This window comes from Garra rufa, chromosome 24 (assembly GCF_049309525.1).
Source record: "Garra rufa chromosome 24, GarRuf1.0, whole genome shotgun sequence".
Classification (NCBI taxonomy): domain Eukaryota; kingdom Metazoa; phylum Chordata; class Actinopteri; order Cypriniformes; family Cyprinidae; genus Garra; species Garra rufa.
This window is the reverse complement of record NC_133384.1, coordinates 34,388,037-34,411,751: the sequence shown is the minus strand read 5'-3', so window position 1 is coordinate 34,411,751 and position 23,715 is coordinate 34,388,037. Positions and strand designations below refer to the sequence as shown.

Genomic DNA, 23,715 nt, shown 5'->3' with positions numbered 1-23,715 from the left:
AGTTATATATGTTATATAAGTCATACAAGTTAATTATATGTGACCCTGGACCACAAAACCAGTCTTAAGTAGCACAGGTATATATGTAACAACAGCCAAAAATACATTGTATGGGTCAAAATGATCAATTTTCCTTTTATGCCAAAAATCATGAAGATATTTAGTAAATTTCCTACCATAAATATCAAAAAAATACTTTTTGATTAGTAATATGCATTGCTAAGAACTTCATTTGGACAACTTTTAAAGGCAATTTTCTCAATATATATATTTTTTTGCACCCTTAGATTCCAGATTTTAAAATAGTTGTATCTCAGCCAAATATTCTAACAAACCACACATAAATGTGAAGCTGATTTATTCAGATTTCAGATGATGTCTGATAAACCTCAATAAAAAAAACTGACCCTTATGACTGGTTTTGTGGTCCAGGGTCACATATAAGTTATATAAGTTATGTAAGTTAAGTTATAAAGTTAAAATGATGAGGCAAGTCTTATAATTATGACTTCATAACAAAATAATGATTTCATTTTTCATATGTGTTGGAAATGGGCTTCCATAAATATTGATCCCAATGAAGTAATTTCTAATATCAACTAATAATCAATATATTGTGCATTCCTATAAATGCACTCATGAAGGGAAGTCAAAAGTTATTGTAATCGAATTGTTAATTGTTGTTTTGGGTCGAGGTTTTTAAATCAGCAAAACAAAGATTCACTTGTTTTTCTATAAGTAGGAGTGATTGTTGTCTCTGTGGAGGCTGTAAACCTCAAAATAAGATTTGGGAAATCAAGATGGTTTTGATTTACATGCATGCTTCCTACGGCACGGACCGCACACACACACACACACACACACACACACACACACACACACACGCACGCACACAATAATGTGCCAAAGCATACTTTTTGATGTCAGAACGGTACCTACCCACAGATCAGTGTGTTTGTGTATGTGTGCATGTTTTGTCTTTTCCACCCACCATACAGAGCGACGTGTCAGTTTGAGTTTGCATTGCCGGCTTTTTGTAGATGCACACAAATTACTCAGAATCTTTGCTTCAGATCTATATGACATGCTACTGTTTGAATTAAATCTGCTCATATCCTCTCTTCCATATTCACACACCAATACATACTCTTCACTTGCATTGAGATTTTACAAAAATTTCCCAAACTTAATGGTTAGCACAGTGATGAAAGACTATGAAATGAACACATATTTATTTGAAACTAAACTCTATTTTGATTTTAATTATTATTTATGATTAATATAATTAATGAATCAAGATCAAGAGGGCAAACATTTAGATGTTACATCTTTGTGACAGCACCAACCTCTTCTGACCCAGAAATTAAGCATTTATTCATTATGAAATGGGATGAATCATAAATTAATCATATCAGATAACCGTTGAGTGGTGTTAGACTGCACTAATATTGTATCAGTGACTGAACATGAACGTGAAAACGTAAACGTGTGTTAATATTTGATTTGTCTTGAAGCTCGGTCAAAATATTCACTTGTAAATGTCGCCATCTTGTGGCATTATGCTGTTTTTACTAAACGGTAGTGCAGTAAGTTCATATAAATAGGTGGTCATTCCTGGGATTTGGTAATATTTCAGTCCCACAAAGTTTCTAAAGTAGTGGTTCACCAAAATAATTGTTTGAAGCTTTCTTTTTCCTTTTTTTAACGATACTTTGTTATGCCCATTAAAACGAATAAATTATTGCATTTACAAATAATTAGCATAAAAGAATATCTATCTTAAACCAAGCATTTTGTCATGTCCCTGAGGCACTTCACTGATTTTGTAGAAAATGATAAACAAAATGTGCATAGAGTCTGTAATTTTTTGGCAATAATGTAAGCATTTATTTGTGTTCCTTTCTTGTGAAGAATATTTTTCTAAAAAAAAAAAAGCAAGATATTTTGGTAACACTTTACAATAAGGTTCATTAGCTAAACATTAGTTAATGTATTAACTAACATGAACTAACCATGAGCAATACATTTGTTACTGTATTTACTAATCTTTATTAACATTAGTTAACGGAAATACAGTTGTTCATTGTTTGTTTACGTTAGTTCACACTGCATTAACTAATGTTAACAAAATTTTAATAATGTATTAGTAAATGTTGAAATTAACATTAACACAGATTAATAAATGCTGTATAAGTGCAGTTCATTATTAGTTCATGTTAACTAATGTGGTTAACTAATGAACCTTATTGTAAAGTGTTACCGATATTTTATTAAAAAACAGACCTAAAAGTCAGAACTCAACCCTGTCACACTAACCATTCTACGCTTGGGGGGTTAGACATTTGCCTAATTATGTGGGGTATTTAGAAAATAGATCATATTAAATGTAGTTGAAAAACATGTAGATTCCAAGTTTAAATGTTAACGAATCCCAGGAATGACGAAAAGAAAATGCTATCGAACGTAAATACTGCCATTTCGCTACAAACAGTAGCCTCGTAAAATTAACAATTAAAAATTCACCAAGAGTTCACCTTATTTCGCGGTATGTAGGTCGAAGTTTACAACATCCTCAACAAAGATGTGATTGTACCTCAAAGTTGCCTCGAAGTCCTGAATGTTCGTGAGTTTTCTTTAGAGCAGGGGTTTTCAAACCTGTCCTGGAGCCTCCCCTGCCCTGCACATTTTGCTTGTCTCTCTCATCTAATACACCTGATTCAAATCATCAGCTCATTAGTAGAGACTGCAAGACCTGAATTGGGTGTGCCTAATAAGGGAGACATACAAAATGTGCAGGGCAGGGGAGGCTCCAGGACAGGTTTGAAAACCCCTGCTTTAGAGTAAAGTTTACCGCCTGTTCAGGATGTGCGCATGCCCGATGCGTTTGCCGCCTTGATAGGCCTACGTCGTTTTTTAACGCTAGGAACGACCAATAATAAATATTTTAACAGGATAATTTTATAATTATAATAACATTGAATAGGCCTTTTCCGAAACCTTAATCATTAATCATTAACTAACAACAATTAATATTAAGTTAATATTATTTAATAATTTGTTAAGGACGGTTACGGATGTATTTTATTCCTGACGGTCTTTTACCGTATTTTCTTCTCAGTCCACTCTCAAAATGTTCTCTTGTGTGCTTTACAGTCTCTTTTTTTTATCTAAGTGGTTTAATAACCTGACATTTGTGACCCTGGAGCCCAAAACCAGTCATATATATAAGAATAGGCCTATTGAGAAAATCGCCAAAGTTGTCCAAATGAAGTTCATATTACTAATCCAAAATCTTTATATATTTATGCAATGAAATGTACAAATATCTTCATGGAACATTATCTTTACTTCATATCATAATGATTTTTGGCATAAAATAGCCTAAAAATCGATCATTTTGACCCATACAGTGTATTTTTGGCTATTGCTACAAATATACCCATGCTACTTTAGACTGGTTTTCTGCACAAGATATTAAACAGAACCGTGTTTCCATCATCCTTGAACTGTGCCAGTAAAGAGAAAGAGAGAAATCGCAATGGAGTTAATGATTCATTTCATTTCTCTGTATACTCTCTCGAAAGGAGATCTCTTGAGTGGTATTTGTGTCAATAATATGAGCATTTCCCTTGTTTTAGGTCCTGGAGGATGTTATTGTGAAACAGGAGAAGTGTACGCTTCTCACGCGAACTCAAAGTCGAACATGACAGTGCAGTAACAACGCCTACTTTTCTGGGATTATCTCCACTCTCAGTCATGCAAGACCAAAGCGCGATCTGGACTTGGACCCAGACTGAACAAACCCTCACTTCATAAGAGAGAGGAAGAGAGGCAACACAAGAAGGTAAAATGATTTATTTTCCTTTCTTCATCCAGTTTACTCACTTATGTTTCTACAGCAGTGGACCTTTATCTAGCTATTGTTGAATCATACTTTTGCTGTAAATACCGTTAGAATTTTAAGTCTCACTTTCCCAATGAGTCTTTTTTGATTTACATGTGGCATACAAAAAGAATACAAGTTTATACAACTTAACAGTTAACAAGAGACATCTGTTTTTAATAATACTCTCTGCTGAGGGTTTCAGAAACACTGTGTGTGTTCATGCATGCACTCAAGCATGACGTATTTTCAGGCTTTAGAGGAATGTGTTAGATCAAATAAACACAGAGGAAACTTTTTTGTTCAAGGAATTACAGTTGTCATGTTTTTCTGTGCACTAGGGAGCAATGAATGTCCTAAAACCTTCACGCTGTCTTCTGCTGCTATCCATACTCTTCTCCACCGACCTTCCCTCTGCTCTTACCGGCAAAGTCCTTGTTTTTCCTGTGGAAGGTAGCCACTGGGTCAACATGAATCTACTGATCGAGGACCTTCACTCCAATGGTCATGAGGTCACTGTGGTGCGAACCACCAGCAGCTGGTACGTCAAGGAGCATTCTCCACACTACAAAGCCATAACGGTGCGCCTTCCAGAGGCAATGAACATAGAGAAACAAGATTTCTTCATCTCGTTCTTGAGTGAAATGCTCGAGATACAAAAACACGGTGATTCGCCAGTTGCATTCGTGAAGTTTTATTGGAAGATGTTGAGGACTCTCTACGGCATGCATCAGCAAGCAAGTCAGCTGGTTGTGGAAATGTTCGAAAACCCAGTGTTGATGAAACAGCTCTTTGAAGAACGTTACGACTTGGCTCTTATCGATCCAGGTCTGCTTCCAGGTGTGCTGGTGGCTCACAAACTCAAATTACCAGTGGTGTACAACGTGAGATGGATCACCAGTGGAGAAGGGCACTTTGTTGTCGCGCCCTCTCCAGTTTCATACATCCCAGCACCGGGAAGCCAGTTGTCAAACCGCATGTCATTTGGAGAAAGGCTGAAGAACATCTTCCATTATGTGCTAAACACATGCATTGACCATTTTATTGTAAGACCAGAATATGACAAACTGGTTGCACGCTATTTTGGACCCGAAACGGATTTCTACCATTTGCTGCAAGGAGCAGATATTTGGCTTATGAGGTCAGACTTCGTCTTTGAGTTCCCACGTCCAACCATGCCCAACGTCATCTACATCGGAGGCTTCCAATGCAAACCCTCCAAGCCCTTACCTCCAGACCTAGAGGAGTTTGTGCAAGGCTCAGGAGAACACGGGGTGGTTGTAATGTCACTCGGGACACTTGTGCAAAGTCTTCCTAGTGAAATCACATCAGAAATCGCTGCCGGTTTTGCTCAGCTGCCTCAACGAGTCATCTGGAGGCATTTAGGAGAGCGTCCTCATAATCTAGGCAACAACACTCTTCTGGTTAAGTGGCTACCGCAGAACGACCTGCTCGGTCATCCTAAGACACGTGCATTTGTTGCTCACGGTGGAACGAATGGCATTTATGAGGCTATCTACCATGGCGTTCCACTGCTTGGGATTCCCTTGCTTTTTGACCAGTTTGAGAACATGTTGCGTCTTAAGGTACGAGGGGCGGCTAAGGTTCTCGACGTCACCAAATTGGACAGCCAAAGCTTTTCGGCAGCAGTGCGGGAGGTTTTAGAGCAGCCATCGTACAGGAACAATGTGCAACGGCTGTCTAGGCTGCACAAAGACCAGCCTGTACAACCGCGTGACAGCGCCCTCTTTTGGATAGAGTATGTTATGCGGCATAAAGGAGCTGCACATTTACGTACAGACTCCTATAAGATGCCGTGGTACTCGTATCACTCTTTAGACGTAATGGCGGTTTTGCTAGCAGTGGTGTTGGCAGTAGGGGGAGCTGTGGTTCTTGGAGCACGCTATTTGTGTTTTAAATTGTGCAGTAGACACAAATCAAAACGTGAGTGATGCATTGATAAACACTTTTTGGTAGAACTTATTATGAAGCCAAGGTCAATAGGTTAAAAATTATCTAAACCCTCTTTACCAAAATGCATGTTATTTTTTATTTAGTAGTACTGACCTGAATAAGATATTTCACATAAATGACATTTACACAGTCCATAAGAAAAAAATTATAAAAATGACCCCGTTCAAAAGTTTACGTACACATGATTCTTAATACTGTGTTGTTACCTGAATGATCCACAGCTGTGTTTTGTTTAGTGATAGTTGTTCATGAGTTCCTTGTTTGTCCTGAACAATTAAACTGCCTACTGTTCTTGAGAAAAATCCTTCAGCCCTGCTGAAAAAAAACAGCTAGTTGGCTGGTTTTAGAAGGGTTTTGGCCACTTTCCCAGCCTGACCACCAGCTAAAACTAGCTACTTCCAGCTTAAACCAGCTGGTTTTCAGCATTTTTGTTTATTTGAACCCTTTTCAGCAATGACTGTGTGATTTTGAGATCCATCAACTGAGAGACTCATATGCAACTATTACAGAAGGTTTAAATGTTTACTGATGCTTCAGAAGGAAAAACCATGCGCCATACTTCTGGACTATATGAAATATCTTACTCAGGTCAGCATTAAATAAAAAATTTAATTAATTTTGTATGATCCCTCTTATTTTGGTAAAATAATGAACATTTTGTGGATTTTGCAAGGTGTATGTAAACTTCCCCAGTTGAATACATTAAGAATCATGCACAAACATTATTGTATTAAAAGTTTTCTGATGTGTTTAAATATGCAATGAAGGCATTATCTAATTAAATATGCACTGATTAAACAAACATTTCCAGGACAGAAATCTGAACACTGGATAAATCTTTGTGTATTTTGGATGTTTTCTTTCTAGTAGTCTGAAAAAAAAAAACACTCTAAGAAAAGCCAAAGAGCCCAAAATTCTACAACTGACCAAAAAGCATGCTTTTAATGCCCTAATGTCTTATTATAATGCATGCATAATGGCTTACTAAATTAATATGTTACATGAAAAATAATCATAATGCAGTTATAATACTGTTTATTTGTGCGTATAACCTTTTAAAATTATGATGATGTATAACACAATGAACACCATGCTATATTCACCTAAACTATAATGGATTATAATTCCTATATTTGTAATATTTTGACATTAAACTCTTATTGTAATTGTTTAGAAAAGAACAGGCACCTTTTAATGAACCATAAAACATTATCAAGACATTAAACTTAAGGTAAATCTTAAACAATGTCAAAATATGAGACTTACATTATATAGGAACTATAATGCATTGTGACTTGAATATAATGTGTTCATTGCTCTCCTAAAAGGTATAACCACAAATAGTTAGGTATTGAAATGTATTAATAACTGCAGTTATCATTATTCATGATGCATGAGATGATGCAATATATTATAATGGGTTTTATAGGGCATTATTCATGCATTATAATGCATTATCATTATAATACATTTAAAATAAGCCAAGAAAATGTTAATGTTTCTTTTAGATTTACATTTATGAGAACAAGTTGCTGAGCATTGTCAAACTTAAATAAATAGCTGTAAACTAACATACAACAGCTGAATACAGTTTAGCAGGGTATGTAGGACATTCAGTATTTCAGAATTAATAATTCAAAGTCGGTATATTCATATCATGACCACAAACTATACATTTTATCAGGCGCTTTTACTCTTACACAATACAATAATTACATCATGAAGCACATGAACTTTTTACATTCGAAACAACCATTCACTCAAAAACTAAAAACTGGGTCATCATTTACTCACCCTAAATTTGTTCCAGTTCTTTTCATTGTTCTGTAAAAGACAATAGAAGATATTTTGAAGAACGTCCAAACAACAACTTCAAAATATCTTCTTTAGAAGATTGAAAGTCATACAGGTTTGAGTAAATGATCAGTGTTTTTATCACTTCAACTCATTCAAACTCCAAGCTAATACAAAAGCAGTCAGTCCCTTAAACTACTCTTCCAGACCACGATGTACACTATGAAGGATAGGAGGATGATAGGCAGCAATGTGGATACGAGCACGACTCCAGCCGGGGCGTCGGATAAATCTTCTTCATTCCTGCAAAGGATGAAGTACTGCTGGTGTATCCTCACGAACAGCTGCTCCACCACACGATTGGGGTAGAAACAACGTAACGAACTGGATACCAACTCCATACACTCAGTTAACTTGTTGTAGTTTCTGGACATAAGAGAGAGAAACAGAGACATAAAGTCAGTTGTGTTCTTTTGACCCTTCTATTCATTAAAGAATTATGTTTTAATAAGCAGCAATTCAGCATACTGGAATGATTTCTGAAGGATCATGTGACACTGAAGACTGGAGTAATGATGCTTAAAATGTAGCTTTGCATCACAGGAATAAATTACATTTTAAAATATATTCAAATAGAAAACAGTTATTATAAATTGCAAAACTATTTCACAGTATTACCATTTATACTGCATTTTTAATCAGATTAATGCAGATGTGGAGAGCATAAGAGTCTTTTTTCAAGAACCCCAAACATTTGGTATGGAGGTAGTGCGACAGTTTTTTAATGAATTAGTCCTAAAGTGAGTTGTGTTACAGAAAACAGTCTCAAAAAAAACCCAAATCAGTCTGGTTTACAACAACAACAGCAGTACACAGTTTCTTATCTATGCTTATGTAGAAAACGGAAATGTCTCTCATTGTTTAATGGACCAGGAGGTCTCAGGCTCCTTTAAGTAGCGAGCGATCAGGCTTCAAAAAATACCTCAACTCTCTCCCACACATCCTTCAATTGTTTTTATGACCATTTCCTTTCTTTGTGCATGTAGCTAAGCACCATTTGTCATTTCTCAGAAGAACTTGTGCGTACGAAAAGATATAGAAATAGTTCGTTTTAAAGTGTGATGCACATGCAAAAATGCATACGAATACTTTTCAGCACAAGACATACGAGACATTTCTCTAAAAGTTTCTCCTTTTAAGTGCAGTCACACGTAAGAAGCTCTGGCTTACCTTATCACCATGTCCATATTACACCAGTTCTCCTCTCCCAGTTCACTCATGCTGTCATTGAACAAATACCAGCACGCTTCACCATACTGGTTTAACAGCTCCTCATAACAGTGACTGTAGCGGACTTGAAAACCTTGTGTCTGAAAATTCTCTGAGTCACAAGAGATTCATTTAATAACTGATAATGACAAGTGATCTAGTGAAGTGTAATAGCGTCACAGAAATCTCTTACCATCGCTCTCATACACAACACCGGGTCTCTCTGAAAGAGTAAAATGTTCTTATGAATGTCAACAGTGCAAGCCATGAGTAACGCAAGTTTAAATAATGCTGTCATTACGTACCGGTGCTTAACAATTTGTTCAGTTCTTGCTGTACACTTTCATTTTTGACTCTGATACTCTCATCTGGAGAAAAAAGACCATTACGGAATGAGTAAATGATATTTTATCATTTATATTATAAGTGCAATTCAATGTAGAGTGAAATGGACATTTGCCCATTGGTATTTGTCATTGGTATTAAAAAAAAAAACAAAAAAAAACATATCCCTCTGAATGTATAAACCTCCATCTTTGAGAATTAAAAAAATTTGATATAAACCTACGTTCATTAACATTAAAATAGTTTGCGATGATTTTCAGTGTGTCTAGAGAGTAAGATTTATATTTTATGAATGTTAATTGTCTTTCTTCCAAATTATAATCACATAAACACCCAGAAGTGTTATTGTTCAGAGGTTTCTCTTTCATAACTCTTGACTTATCCCAAACTTTCGTAACTGAAAAATGGCACAAATGAAACGATGCTGACATTATAGTAAGAATAAAGAGGTATAAAACAAACATGGACATTGAAGATGAGAAATATGTTTATATTGAGCTATCTCACGTTTGTTTACAGACTTTGGTATCTTTCCAAATCTGAGCACAATTTGCAAACAGATTGAGATTTGTGGAAAACCATTGCCTCCACAGAACAAACAAAAAATGTTAATTGCAACTTTTTCTCTTTATCTTATATAATTCTGACTTGTTTACCTGAAATTCTGAGTTAATGGAATAATTTACTAACATTTACTAATACTTAAATTAATTAAAATTAAAAAGTTGTGTTTGAAAACATTAGTTAATGCACTGTGAAGTAACACGAACAAACAAGGAACGACTGTATTTTTATTAACTAACATTAACAAACATTAATAAATAGTGTAATAACTGTATTGTAACCCTAACCCTAACTCATTGTTTGTTCATTTTAGTTCATACATTAACTACTGTTAACAAATGACACCTTATTGTAAACAACCTTGTTACCGGAATTTATTCTTCTGTTGAACACAAAAGAAGATATTTTGAAGAATGTTGGTAACCAAACAGTTGACGGTACCCATTGACTTCCATAGTATGGAGAAAAATACAATGGAAGTCAATGGCTACCAGTAACTCTTTGGTTACCAACATTCATTTTTGTGTTAACTATCTCACATTTCAGATTTTTCCCTAGCACTTCTGACTTTTTTTTACAAATTATGAGATATAAACTCGCAATTCTGATATATAAAAAAGTCATAATTGTGAGATACAAACTAAAGAACCAGTCTAAATTTTAAGATGGGACAAATACAGGCTTCCACAGAGATTACTGTAAATTTCTCAAGTGAGAAGCAGATTTAGTTTTCTATATTTGTTGACGTCTAGGAATGTCTAGAAATCTTAAAGAGATTTTTTTTTTGTCAGTAGTTTGTCTCTTACCTTCAATTGCTGTTTTGTTATCTTGCTTCGTTTGACCTGAGAACAGAGATAAATATTTTAATGATCATCCATGGTAATACCTCACTTTCATTAGCACTACAACTTCTTATAATAAATCTACTCTACTGCAAACAGGTTCAAAGTTTAGTGCAACACTAGTAAAGCTCATAAGCTCAATGATTCATAGCAAAGCTTGTCATGTGGTTGCACGACTCTTAGCATAATATTTGCATCGCTGGCAGATGTTCTTTTAATTCTTAAACTGAAGATCTCCTACCACCGATCACAGACAGATCCAACAAGAGCAAAAGTAATCCAGAGAGAAAAAACATTGTGTGAGACAAATATATCAACTACATGGAGTGAGTGAGAAAGCTGTTAGATGAATAAATGGACGTGGGTTAGTTGTGGCTGGAGCATTTAAGAGGAGAAACAAAAGAGGGGAGGAACACAAGGAGACTGGGATGTGTGTGTGTGTGTGTGTGTGTGTGTGTGTGTGTGTGTGTGTGTGTGTGTGTGTGTGTGTGTGTGTGTGTGTGTGTGGCGAAAGAAAACACCCCACCCATTCCCATCCACCGGGAGTTCGCGGATAGTTTGGGATGAGACATTTCTATGTAGCTCCAGTTAGTGGAAATAGGAGTGCAGCTTTGTGTTTGCATTTTGTGTTTGGAGCCAGAGCTTTTGACTTCCTGCCCTGATAAGTATCTGCGAAGGGAGTTTTCATAATTACGGGATTATATGTTTCCTACTGCTAACTTCCAAATGGCTTTTCAACATCCAGTAAGTGTGCTTTAGTAGCAGGTATGTTCTCGTTCTAGTAATTGAGATTTGGAAAGCTAACAACCAAAAACATCATTCCAGGATTCAGAAGAACTTTCTTCAAAGTGCATTTTATATTTTAGTCTTTGACAAGCTACAATAAAGGTTTTTTGTTTTTACCTGACTCTTTAGTGTTTTTAAACTGTTGATTTGTGGCAAACTGCATTAAAACCAATGGGGGTTGTAATTTTTGTACAGCCTTTGTATGCACAGACATGATCCTAAAGAAGAAAAAGTCAGAAAATGTCAAGAATGAATAAAGACTTTAACTACTTTCAAGCAATTAATCAAACAGTCAAAACCTATTTGTTTTTTCTGCATGCACAATTTTGCATAAAATACATTAATGTGCATTCTGTATGATTGTTGTGAGATTATAAGATGTTGACGTGGTAAAAGCGCTCTATTTCCGACTTAGACTTGCCCACATGTTGGCTAAGCTGTGTTTAAAGTTTTGTACCGTGGTTTCGAAGACATATTTTGTTTCCGCTCCTACTGTGCGAAGAGAAATGACAATAAAACAGCTTTTGTTATTTACTTTTTCTATTTCACTTTTGGTAAAGTTAATCTTTGATTGTAAAATACGTCCTAGTTTCTTAGTAGATCCTTTCAGTGAACCTATTGCAGTGAAGAACATTTATTTACATTCATTACATTTTTTTTTTTTACAATCTAAAGAACCTTTTGTGGAATAAAAAGAATAAAAAGTTCTTAATGGAAGCATCAATGCCATTTTAAGAATGCTGTACTGAAAACAAAATAAAAATCTCTTGATGGCCACTTTTCGAGTCACAAATCTTTTACTTTACTAAAATGTAATTTTACCACAATTTCAGTCTAAGCGGCGTCTTGTGGTTTGCAGGTGTAATTCGAACTTCAGAGTTTTGCTGTTTTCTTTGATAATACTTTCCTTTCAGGTTGACACCTTGCCTAGTTTCTATCTGTGAACTATACAGTGCGTTACTGTTACTACTGCTTGCAGAATTTCAATGATCAGCACAAATTTTGTCTGTTGCAGACTGCATCAAAAAAAAAGTTACATAATGTACAGCAATTGTTTTTCAAAGTCGCTCTCTTATGTTCAACCCTGTTTACAATTATCTGATGTATTATCTTGCATACACACAATATTCTGTCTGTCTTAGTGCAATCATCATGACATGAATATTTACAAAGAATCAGAGTACTGTAATTGTATCAAGATAAGTAAATAAACTTAGCAAACTGAATTATGTAACACAAAAAAAAACAGTTTGTATACAATTGTACAGCTAAACATGTCTAATCCTCATTATGAAATGCACTTGGAGTGCACTTATGAACAAAATGTTCCTGAAGACAAAAGACTAAGCCACTGAATATGGGAAAGATATTCTTATTCATTTGTTGACAGATTATATGCAATATGATTGCTTCGCCATAATCACGTCTCAAATTCACATTATATTAGGTAATAAAACACAACAGCTGAAATGGCATTATGTCACCAGTACAAACAGCAGGATTAAGTAATTTCTTGACACGTTGAATTGCGCGATCACTGCTAAAATATGAATGTATCTGCTGAGCAATTACAGCTTTTATGCTTTAAACACTGCAAAATGGACAGCTCAGTTCATGCGTGGTGTAATGCAAGAAACTATAATTTCAAGAAGATGCAAGAATCTACTAAAAGAATTTATCGCCCACTCAGCAGCACAACATTGTATTTTTTGAGTTAATGCTGTTTTTCTGTATCCGCTCTAATTCGTGCCATGAGGGGATCTCCGAACCCAGACGTCTATATTTGAACATACAACATGTGGCTGATTTGCGTGAGGTTGCATGCTGTTTGCGGAGAACATACTAAAGAGGTAGACACGCAACTAATAGACTTGACACACTTTGTCTGAAAGGTCATTTACTGTCAACAAATCAACAAAACAAATTTATGATTTATGATTTAGATTTATGATTTTTGTTCATATAAAACCAAATAACTCAAAAGTAGTCGTATGATGAGATTAAAAGATTGCTTAAAATAAATTAGCGTGCCTACTGATCATATAGTTTTAACTGTCTAAAAACATAAAAAAGGTTAAAAAAAAGTCTAAGACTAAAATGATTTTTTTTCTATTTATATCTGAAAATAAACTAATACAAATAGAAATAGGTTGATATAAAAAAACAAAAACTAAAGATACTCTTAAAGTCAAAGGTAAAAATGGTGTAGAAACAAATTTCACATATTGCTAGTAAATTTCACAAATAATAAAGTATTGACAAGTAGGGCATTTAATTAAAGGATAACTATTGCCAAACTGCAACCTGGCTGTTTTTTTTTTTTTTTTTACTGTAAACGAGACAAACTTATATCTAAAAGCATAATTATGACAAACGAGCCGTTTTTGAGATTGACCGTGATTCCGTTTTTGTGGTCAGTGGCCGGTGAATGGGAGTACTAGGGGCATAACTTTGAGCGCATCAAAATCGATATTTTTACAACACGAAGAAGGCTCAACACACCATGAAACTTTGCTCGAAGTATCGCCTGGGTCTCTACACATGAACTCCAGCATTGAGAACATTGTTTACTAAAAAGAAAGTTTTTGAACAACTCACTTTCACTGTTTGAGTTTCCGCTCGCGGCCGTCTTGCCAGTCAAGAAGTGTCGATCTCCGAATGCGAGGAGAGTACAGATGGATAGCTCCTAAAGCATATTTCCATATAAATGCACGGCTAATTCGTTGCTTTGTCGCAAGTGAAAAACAATATTAACCTTCTAGTTGTAAAAAGAGCCTCATATGGAGTCCATTCATTCGCATTCGGAGATCGACACCTCTTGACTGGCAAGACGGTCAATCTCAAAAACGGCTCGTTTGTCGTAATTATGCTTTTAGATATAAGTTTGTCTCGTTTACAGTAAAAAAAAAAAAAAGAAAAGAAAAAAAAACAGCCCAGGTTGCATTATAGCTATCCTTTAAACATGAAATATATATACATGTGTGTGTATAGAGAGATTTTTATTTACACTTTGAAATAAGATTATTTACACAAAATTGCTGTAGAAACTACTAAGAAAGTGCTATTAAATTTCACAAATAACTACAAATAATTGCCAAGTAAGACACTGAATTAAGCATGAAATTTTTAAGACTAAAAGACTAAAATAGTATTTGTAAAATAAATATAAAATAAAATATAAATATATCATATAAAATAATAACATAAAATATATAATATAAAATAATAATACAAAATAAAATATAAATATATAATATAAAATAATAATAATACATAATATATAAAATAAAATAATAATACAAAATAAAATACAATATAGAATAAAAACACTTTAGAATAAAGATTACTTTAAAATAAATTTGTGTGACTGCTGATCGTTTTAAGTCTAAAAACATCAAAAAAGGTAAAAAAAAAAAAGTATGGTGGGGTTTAACAGTCTAAGACTAGAATGATTAATTTTTTTTTAGCTTTTTTGTATTTATATCTGAAAATAAACATATACAAATAGAAATAAGTTGATTTACAAACCAAAAAACCAAAGATACTTTTAAATTCTTACTCTCAAAATACTTAGCAATTCAGTTTTTACTCATTAATTGTTATGCTGATAATATAATTTGTAATAAGACACATTTGTGTTAAGTTTTATTAAATAAAAATGCAAAGGTAAAAGATAGTGTTGAAACTGCTGTAGAAACAATTTTCCCTCAGAAATTGCTAGTAAATTTCACAAATAAAGTATTGACAAGAAAGACATTTAAGTAAAATTTTTATTTACACTGACAAAATCGGCATATAAACTAAGAAATTGCTAGTAAATTTTTAAGACTAAAAGACTAAAATAGTATATATATATATATATATATATATATATATATATATATATATATATATATATATATATATCAAACATACTCTGACAATTTTTTACAATTTTCTTTTAAAACATACTCCAATAATCTTCATTTTATTTACTAATTTCAGATTTTTTTTTATTTTTATTCATTTTTTAAACAATATATCAGACTTTTGGACCCCAAGTATATCTCAGTTTACTTGATTTATAATCCCTAATTCACAATACCTCTAAAAGTCAAATGTCATACAGGACAAAACAGTGAAGTAACTATATTTAAATTTAGTCACCAAGATTGTCAAATTCATAATTACGTCTCTAAATATATAGTTGTTATTGTTTCTCAGTCACTTGTTAAGATGGACAACTGTGCAGATTCTATCACTGCTGTAAACTGTGATTTCTGACATGAAGCAAACAACACTCCAGACACAGTGTCAAATAAAAAAACAGGACTTGTTTCTGCAAATAACTCACAGGAAATGAGCCAATGCTAATTTAGCAGAGCTGCCACTACCAAACATCTGTCGCATCCTGTCACATACTACCCAAAAAGCTGCCCTACTGATCAATATCTTTATTTTGAGCTCAGTAATCTGAATAGCATCCAGAACTCTCCCATGTGTCCCATGTGTGCACGTCTGCATGCATTCAGCGGCCCGTAACTGTGAGGAAATACTCCATCCACTGCCAGATGCAAGATAAAATTAGAATAAATAGGAAAAAGCATAAAATGAACAAACAAAGCAAAAAACAGCACGAGAAAAAGTGCTGATTTGAAAACATGGTGGCATCTTTCTACAGCAGAGTGTGAAATTAACACCCGCCAGCAGTCAAATGCGAGCACACTGTGGGTGATTTTGCTTATTTGTGTATTTCGCTTACGTGGTGACCTGTAGTATGTATGAAACTGACAAAAATGAGGTGTTCGTGAAAACCGCAAAGGCAAATGTTTGCATGTGTGTTTAGAGTTTTTGAGGACAACTGAGGCACACTTATACTATTAAAAACTATTAAAAGAAGGTTCAAATGCTCACTGATGCTTCAGAAGGATCAAAATGCATAAAGAGCTAGGGGGTGAAAACTTTTGAACTCAATGAAGATTTGTACATTTTCCTTATTTTGCCTAAATATATATACATGTTCATTTAGTACTGCCCTTCAGAAGCTACAGAAGAAAATGTTTCCCAGAAGACAAAATACATTTTCACCCCCTGGCTCTTAATGCATTGTTTTTCCTTCTGAAGCATCAGAGAGGGTTTGAAATTTCTGTAATAATTGCGTATGAGTCCCTCAGTTGTCCTCAGTGTGAAAACATGGATCAGTCATTGTTGGAAAGGGTTCAAATACACAAAAATGCTGAAAAAAAAAACTAAAAAATTGTCAGTCCTAAAGGATTTTTCTTAAAAATAGCAGGCAGTTTAATTGTTCAGGAAGAATCAAGGGACTCATGAACAACTATCACTAAACAAAAATAAAAACACATCTGTGGATCATTCAGGTACAACACAGTATTAAGAATCAAGCGTATGTAAACTTTTGAACAGGGTCATTTTTATAAATTCAACTATTGTTTTCTCTTGTGGACTATATCTAAACATCTTTTTTGGGGAAATATCTTATTCAGGTCAGTACTAAATAAAAAATAACATGCATTTTGTATGATCCCTCTTATTTTGGTGAAATAATTAACATTTTGCAAATTCTGCAAGGTGCATGTAAACTTTACATTCATCACATAAACACTCACTGGAAATAAAACACTCTTTAAGTGTGACATTTAGTTCTCAACACTTGGTGCGTGAAACACAACAAGGCTAACAGTTGTCTAATGGGTGTTAATTTTAACAGAGGAACAAATCCATTGAGACACCTCACTAACTAAACATGAGAAAATGTAATAAAATCAGCAACAACAGTGTTTTAAAGGGACAGTTCACCCAAAAAATCTGTCATTATTTACTCAGCCTCAAGTTGTTTTCAACCTGTATGAGTTTCTTTAATCTGTTGAACACAAAAGAAGACATCTTGATGAATGGTAATAACCAAACAGTTGACGATAGCCATTGTGTGGGGAAAAAAATACTGAAATACTGTGTTCAACAGAATAAACAAAGTTGAGGGTGATTAAATGACAGAATTTTCATTTTTGGAGAAGCTATCCCTTTAGGTATTTCTGAAAAGAGGGTAAACGAGATGTGCATTATGCTTGGTGGTTTGCATTTTAAATTTTAAATCAGGCTTAATGGTAAATAAAAAAATTATTATATAAAAGCTGCATTAAGATGCATTATGTGTGTTCCTTAAACAAAAACAAGTTAATTTATAGCATAATTGAAATGCTCTAATAATAATAATAATAAAAAAAATCAATTTAAATTAACAATCGACCAGAAATGTTATGCATTTAAAATAATAATAATAATAAAAAAGGCTGCTCAAAAAAAAAAAAAAAAAAGTCAGGTCGCTTTATAATGCTGAATTTCTCACCCCAAGCTGCAAACATTAACAACATTATCTCTGCATAATCATTCAGATCGGAAATTGTCCAGTTGCATTAATCAAATAAACACTTACTGGAAATAAAACACTCATAAAATGTCTTTAAATGTGACACTCAGTTCTCAAAACTTGGTGCGTGCAACACAACAAGGCTAACAGTTGTCTAATGGGTGTTAATTTTAACAGAGGAACAAATCCATCGAGGCATCTCACTTACTAAACATGAGAAAATGTAATAAAATCAGCAACAACAGTGTACATACAACTGGAAAATTGTACATACAACTATTTTAAAGGGACAGTTAACCTAAAAAAAACCTCTGTCATCATTTACTCTCACTCAAGTTGTTTCAAACTTGTATGAGTTTCTTTCTTCTGTTAAACACAAAAGAAGACATCTTGAAGAAACCAAACAGTTGACGGTAGCCATTGACTTCCACAGTGTGGAACAAAAATACTGTGTTCAACTAAATAAATAAATGTTGAGGGTGACAGAATGATGACAGAATTTTCATTTTTGGATGAACTATCCCTTTAGGTATTTCTGGAAAGAGGGTAAATGAGCATAATGCTTGTTGGTTTTTTAAATTTTAAATCACACTTAATGATAAATCAATAATAAAAATACAAAAAAATACTATATAAAAGCTGCATTAAGATGCATTATATGTGTTCCTTAACCATAAACAACAACAATTTATTTTTTTAGCATAATTGACATGATTTAATAAAAAAGGTTAGACAATCAACCAGAAATTTTATGCATTTAAAAAAAAATTTTTTTTTAAATGGCTGCTCCAAAAAAAAAAAAAAAAGTCTTAATGCATCATTTTTCTTTCTGGAGCATCAGTGAGCATCTGAAGCTTCTGTAATTGTTGCATATGAGTGCCTCAGTTATCCTCAGTGTGAAAGGATGGATCTCAAAATCATACAGTCATTGTTTTTATATATAAAAAAGATATAAAAGCTGCATTAAGATGCATTATATGTGTTCCTTAACCAAAAACTGCACGTTTATTTTAGACATGATCTAATAAAAAAATTCAGTTTAGATAAACAATCGACCAGAAATGTTATGCATTTAAAAAAATAAAAATAAAAATTATAAAAATGGCTGCTCAAAAAAAAAGAAGAAAAAAAAAAGGTCAGGTTAAACTGGGTCACTTTATAATGCTGAATTTCTCACCCGAGCTACAAATGTTAACAACATCGTCTCTGCATAATCATTCAGATCGGAAATTGTCCAGTTGCATCAAGTGAGCATACTTCCTGTGACATTCAATATCGCATCTCGTACCGAGACCAAATTGAAGCGTTGCACAAAATACCAGCTCAGAAGCACAGGCCTTTTCATTTAATTTCAGCCATACTGCTCATGACTTGATTGCAATCACACACAACTCATTTTGAAAGCACATAAACCAATATATAAGAATTGCATAAGGTAACAAATACTAAAAAAAAAATGCATTTACAAAATGCATAAAAACACAAGCGTAATACAAAATTGTATGAGTGCTTCATTAATGATTCATTAAGAAACATAATTTAAAACATAGTTAGCGCCTTTCTGGTTACTGCTGCCATAAGTAGATACTTTCAATAGCTATTTTCTATGCAGGGGACTCGACTTTTAATAAAGTTGTCATATTTTTAAGTGCAAATAAATGCCTTGGAACAGTCTTCGCAATCAGAGCCTATATTGCCTTAAAACTGAATTTGATTAAGTATAAAGAAATAGATAAAATAAAACCTCATGCCTGCAGTTTGCAGCCTCAATAAAACCTAATACCTTCCACAACCAAAACAAGGTCAAATGTGATGTGTGCGTTTGTGTGTGTGTGTGTGTATGTGTGTTGAAAACTGTGAACAGCATGCTTCAAGTAAACATTGGTACCATCAACGATCTGCCAACCACAGATTACTCAAAACAAAACAGAAAAACGGGTGGGAAAGCGAAAGGGTGGAGGGCATTGTGTGAGAAAGAAAGAGAAGATATGCCTTCTGAGAATCACTTGACTCTTGTTCAATATTTACTCAGACTGATTTACACGCACAGCACTAGTGTGTACACAAAACAAAGACATGTCTACATAGGGACTGTTTAATCAACTATTATTAATTATTAACTTATTTTTTACTGCAAAATTAAGTGATCAGGACCATACTGACCAACTGACTGTGATCCTGTGCATTATATGGTTAGTTTCCAAATAAATGTACTTCAATGTTAAAGTGAAAGTTTATCAGATGCATTATTTAACAATGTTTTGCAAAGATACATGTTCTCATGTACAAGTTTAAAAGGCTGTGGTGTTTTTGGTGCAACACTCATACACCCATGCAGAGTTGACCTCAGATTCCACCGATTAAAACCTACAATATAACCACAATATAACCTACAAGGTCTCTGCACTTTGGGGAACCAGTATGACTTTCTGCTGAACTCAAGACCAACCCAAGAGATCCAAACCATTTAAACAAACATCTAACATAACATTCCATTTTTTAACAACTTACTCAACATTTTCAATTTTAGATTTAAAATACTTGTCACCTGTACGGTGTACATTTTAGGACATCGTCAGACCTCAGTCATACAATGACAAGGCGTCATGCCTCAGACTAAAAGGCTTCAGTCACAGGACAAAACGGCCTCGTGCCTCAGACTGAAAGGCTTCAGGTCTCAGGAAAAACTACGTCAGGTGTCAGGTCTGGTACAATTAGACATCGGACAAAACGGACTCAGATTAAAAGTTATCACACAAAAAGACATCAGCCGAAAAGTTATCAGACAAAAAGACATCAGCCGAAAAGTTATCAGAAAAAAAGACATTAGCCGAAACGGACTCAGATTAAAAGTTATCAGACAAAAAGACATCAAACGAAAAGTTATCAGACAAAAAGGCATCAGCCGAAAAGTTATCAGACAAAAAGGCATCAGCTGAAAAGTTATCAGACAAAAAGGCATCAACCGAAAAGTTATCAGACAAAAAGGCATCAGCCGAAAAGTTATCAGACAAAAAGACATCAGACGAAACGGACTCAGGTGGAGTGTGACGTGTTGCGCTGCCCCGCCCCATATGACGTCACGCGGTTCATAACAAGCAAACTGGTGTGGAACGGTAGTTAGTTGGTTAAAAAAATGTCTCTGTAGTAATGATTCAATTTGGTACTATATCCCCAAAACTATATTTCATAGATTAGGTGGTTTAGATTTTCTTTTAAAATGCAATTTCACCCCTTCTAAATTGCCGATTTCTCTCTCTAATTTTTACCAACAAGCTCTACTTGCTTGGAAACTGTGTTATGTGCACAACTTTTCTCCCCACAAAGAAATTCTGTGGAATAATTCATGTATTTTAATCCGTGGAAAATCTTTATTTATTGACAAGTGGCATAACAGAGGTATTGTTTTTGTTTTGGATTTATTTAAAGATGATGGCACTATACTGGAATATGAAGAATTTATGATTTTGTACAATCTTCCTCTGCCAGCAAGATCTTTCAATTCTGTTATCAAAAGTTTGTCTCCAAGTTATGTGCATCTATTTAAAACATACCTTTGTTTTAGTGAGAGAAAAACAACTATGCCCAAACTTTTATTGGATGGAGTTTGTCTTCTTGATAAAAAATGTAACAGTAAGTTTATAAGGCAAATGATACACTATTCAGTATATACTTCCCCTAGATGTAAATTTTTCTGGACTAATTTTGTTGACTGTATACATTGGAAGAAAGCATGGTTACTTCCTGAAAAATTTTGCATTTCTAATAAAATCAGAGAAATACATTTTAAGATTTTGCATAATGTTTACCCAACAAACTCCCAAATTGCTTGTTTTTTTGATATTTCTAATTTTTGTGTATTCTGTAAAGTTGAGGAAGAAACTTTACTTCATTTATTCTATCATTGCGATCAGGTAAAATTTCTTTGGGAGAACTTAAGATGTTATCTATCTTCTTTTGTAAAATTTAATTTAAAATTTACACTAAAATAAATATTTCTATATTTTTCTAGTAGTGACCATGCTACTGAACTTGTTGTAAATTTTTTTGTTTTGCATTGTAAATTTTTTATTCATAAATCCAAATTTCTTAATATGTTACCTAGATTTGATGTCTTTCTCGCAGAGATTTTGCTTACTGTTCATTCTCTTAAACTTATTGATGATAACAAGAATAACAAGTTTCTTAAGGCATATGACGATCTTTTTCTTACTGATTGAGGTGCTGTTTTTATTTATTTATTTTCTTTTTCTTTCCTTTTATGTTATTGTATTTCTATGCAGTGCTGTTTATTGTTGTTTTCCTTTTTGTCTTGCAATAAAAAAAATATATAAAAAAAAAAGGTGTGGAACGGTAGATGATGGCAGATGGAGGTAAGTCGCTCATGATATATTTTATTTTAACGATTTTAATTAAATGCTAAACTAATTCAGTTGAACATGCATTTCATGAGTATTGTGTGCACGTTTAAAAGTTTGTAATATTGCAACTAGCTACGTTTAGCTTGTACGTTGGCAAACTGTAGTAAAGTTACCCTTACGAAAAATAACTGCAGGCCACCAGTTGGTCCTGTTTTAGATGTATTTACACACAAAAAAAAATTGTATTATCTACAGTGCCTTGCAAAATTATTCACACCCCTTCATTTTGTTCACATTTTGTTATGTTGCTGCCTTATTTTAAACTACTTTAAATTACATTTTTTTTACATCAATCTACACTCCCTACTCCATAATGGCAAAGCAAAAAAAGAAAAGAAATGTTAAAAAACTTTTGTGCAAATTTATTAAAAATAAAAACTGAAAAGATCCCGTTGCATAAGTATTCATACCCTTTTCTGGGACACTCAAAATTTAGCTTAGGAGCATTCATATTGCTTCTAGATGTTACTACACTTGGAGTGGAGTTAAACTGTGGCAAATTCAATTGAATGAGTATGATTTAGAAAGACACACACCTCTCAGAAAAGGTCTAACAGCTGAAAATGCATATCAGAGCAAAAACCAAGTCCTGAGGTCAAGATAACAGCCTGTAGAGCTCAGTGACAGACTTGTGTTAAGGCAATGATCTAGAAAAAAACAGCTGCATTGAAGGTTCACAGAAGCATGTAGCCTCATTATCTATAATGGAAGACGATTGGAACAAAGGACTGTAAATTTATGTGGGGAAAAACTAATTTAAAGAAGTTAACATAATGCTGCAACAAAACAAAATGTGAAAAAATGAAGGGGTATGTATACTTTTGCAAGGCACTGTACTGTACATAATGATATAGATAATGACTTATTTCTGCCCCATATTACTCGCTTTGCTTGGCCTAACGTTTTAAGTAGCTGCATTATCTGGTTAATTTAATTATTTTTAAAAATGTGTCTTTATATAATACAATTAGGCTACATTTTCATCAAGCAGTCTAATAGCTCGAAATAATTCGCTTTAACTTTAATTTGTTACTACAGTTTGCCAACGTAAAAGCTAACGTTATGCTAGTTGCAATATTACAAACTTTTAAACGTGCACACAATACTCATGAAATGCATGTTCTCCTGTGTGTACAACTGAATTAGTTTAGCATTTAATTAAAATCGTTAAAATAAAATATATCAGGAGCGACTTACCTCCATCTGCCATCATCTACCGTTCCACACCAGTTTGCTTGTTATGAACCGCGTGACGTCATATGGGGCGGGGCAGCGCGACACGTCACACTCCACCTGAGTCCGTTTCCTCTGATGTCTTTTTGTCTGATAACTTTTCGGCTGATGCCTTTTTGTCTGATAACTTTTCGTTTGATGTCTTTTTGTCTGATAACTTTTAATCTGAGTCCGTTTCCTCTGATGTCTTTTTGTCTGATAACTTTTCGTTTGATGTCTTTTTGTCTGATAACTTTT

At 33.9% G+C, this 23,715-nt stretch overlaps 1 protein-coding gene and 1 pseudogene across 1 annotated transcript; one reads left to right on the top strand and one right to left on the bottom strand.

Moving 5' to 3' along the window:
* Positions 1 to 3,723: 3,723 nt before the first annotated feature.
* LOC141300817 (UDP-glucuronosyltransferase 2A2 pseudogene) lies at positions 3,724 to 6,697 on the top strand (annotated as a pseudogene).
* Positions 6,274 to 12,189, bottom strand: LOC141300832 (receptor activity-modifying protein 1). Its single transcript, XM_073831124.1, has 6 exons — positions 10,913 to 12,189; positions 10,636 to 10,671; positions 9,226 to 9,288; positions 9,114 to 9,143; positions 8,882 to 9,032; positions 6,274 to 8,077 (listed from the first exon to the last, which is right to left on the bottom strand). Exons 1-6 carry the CDS (start codon positions 10,965 to 10,967, stop codon positions 7,834 to 7,836), a joined length of 579 nt encoding a protein of 192 aa, XP_073687225.1. The 5' UTR covers positions 10,968 to 12,189; the 3' UTR covers positions 6,274 to 7,833.
* Between the last annotated feature and the right edge of the window lie 11,526 nt (positions 12,190 to 23,715).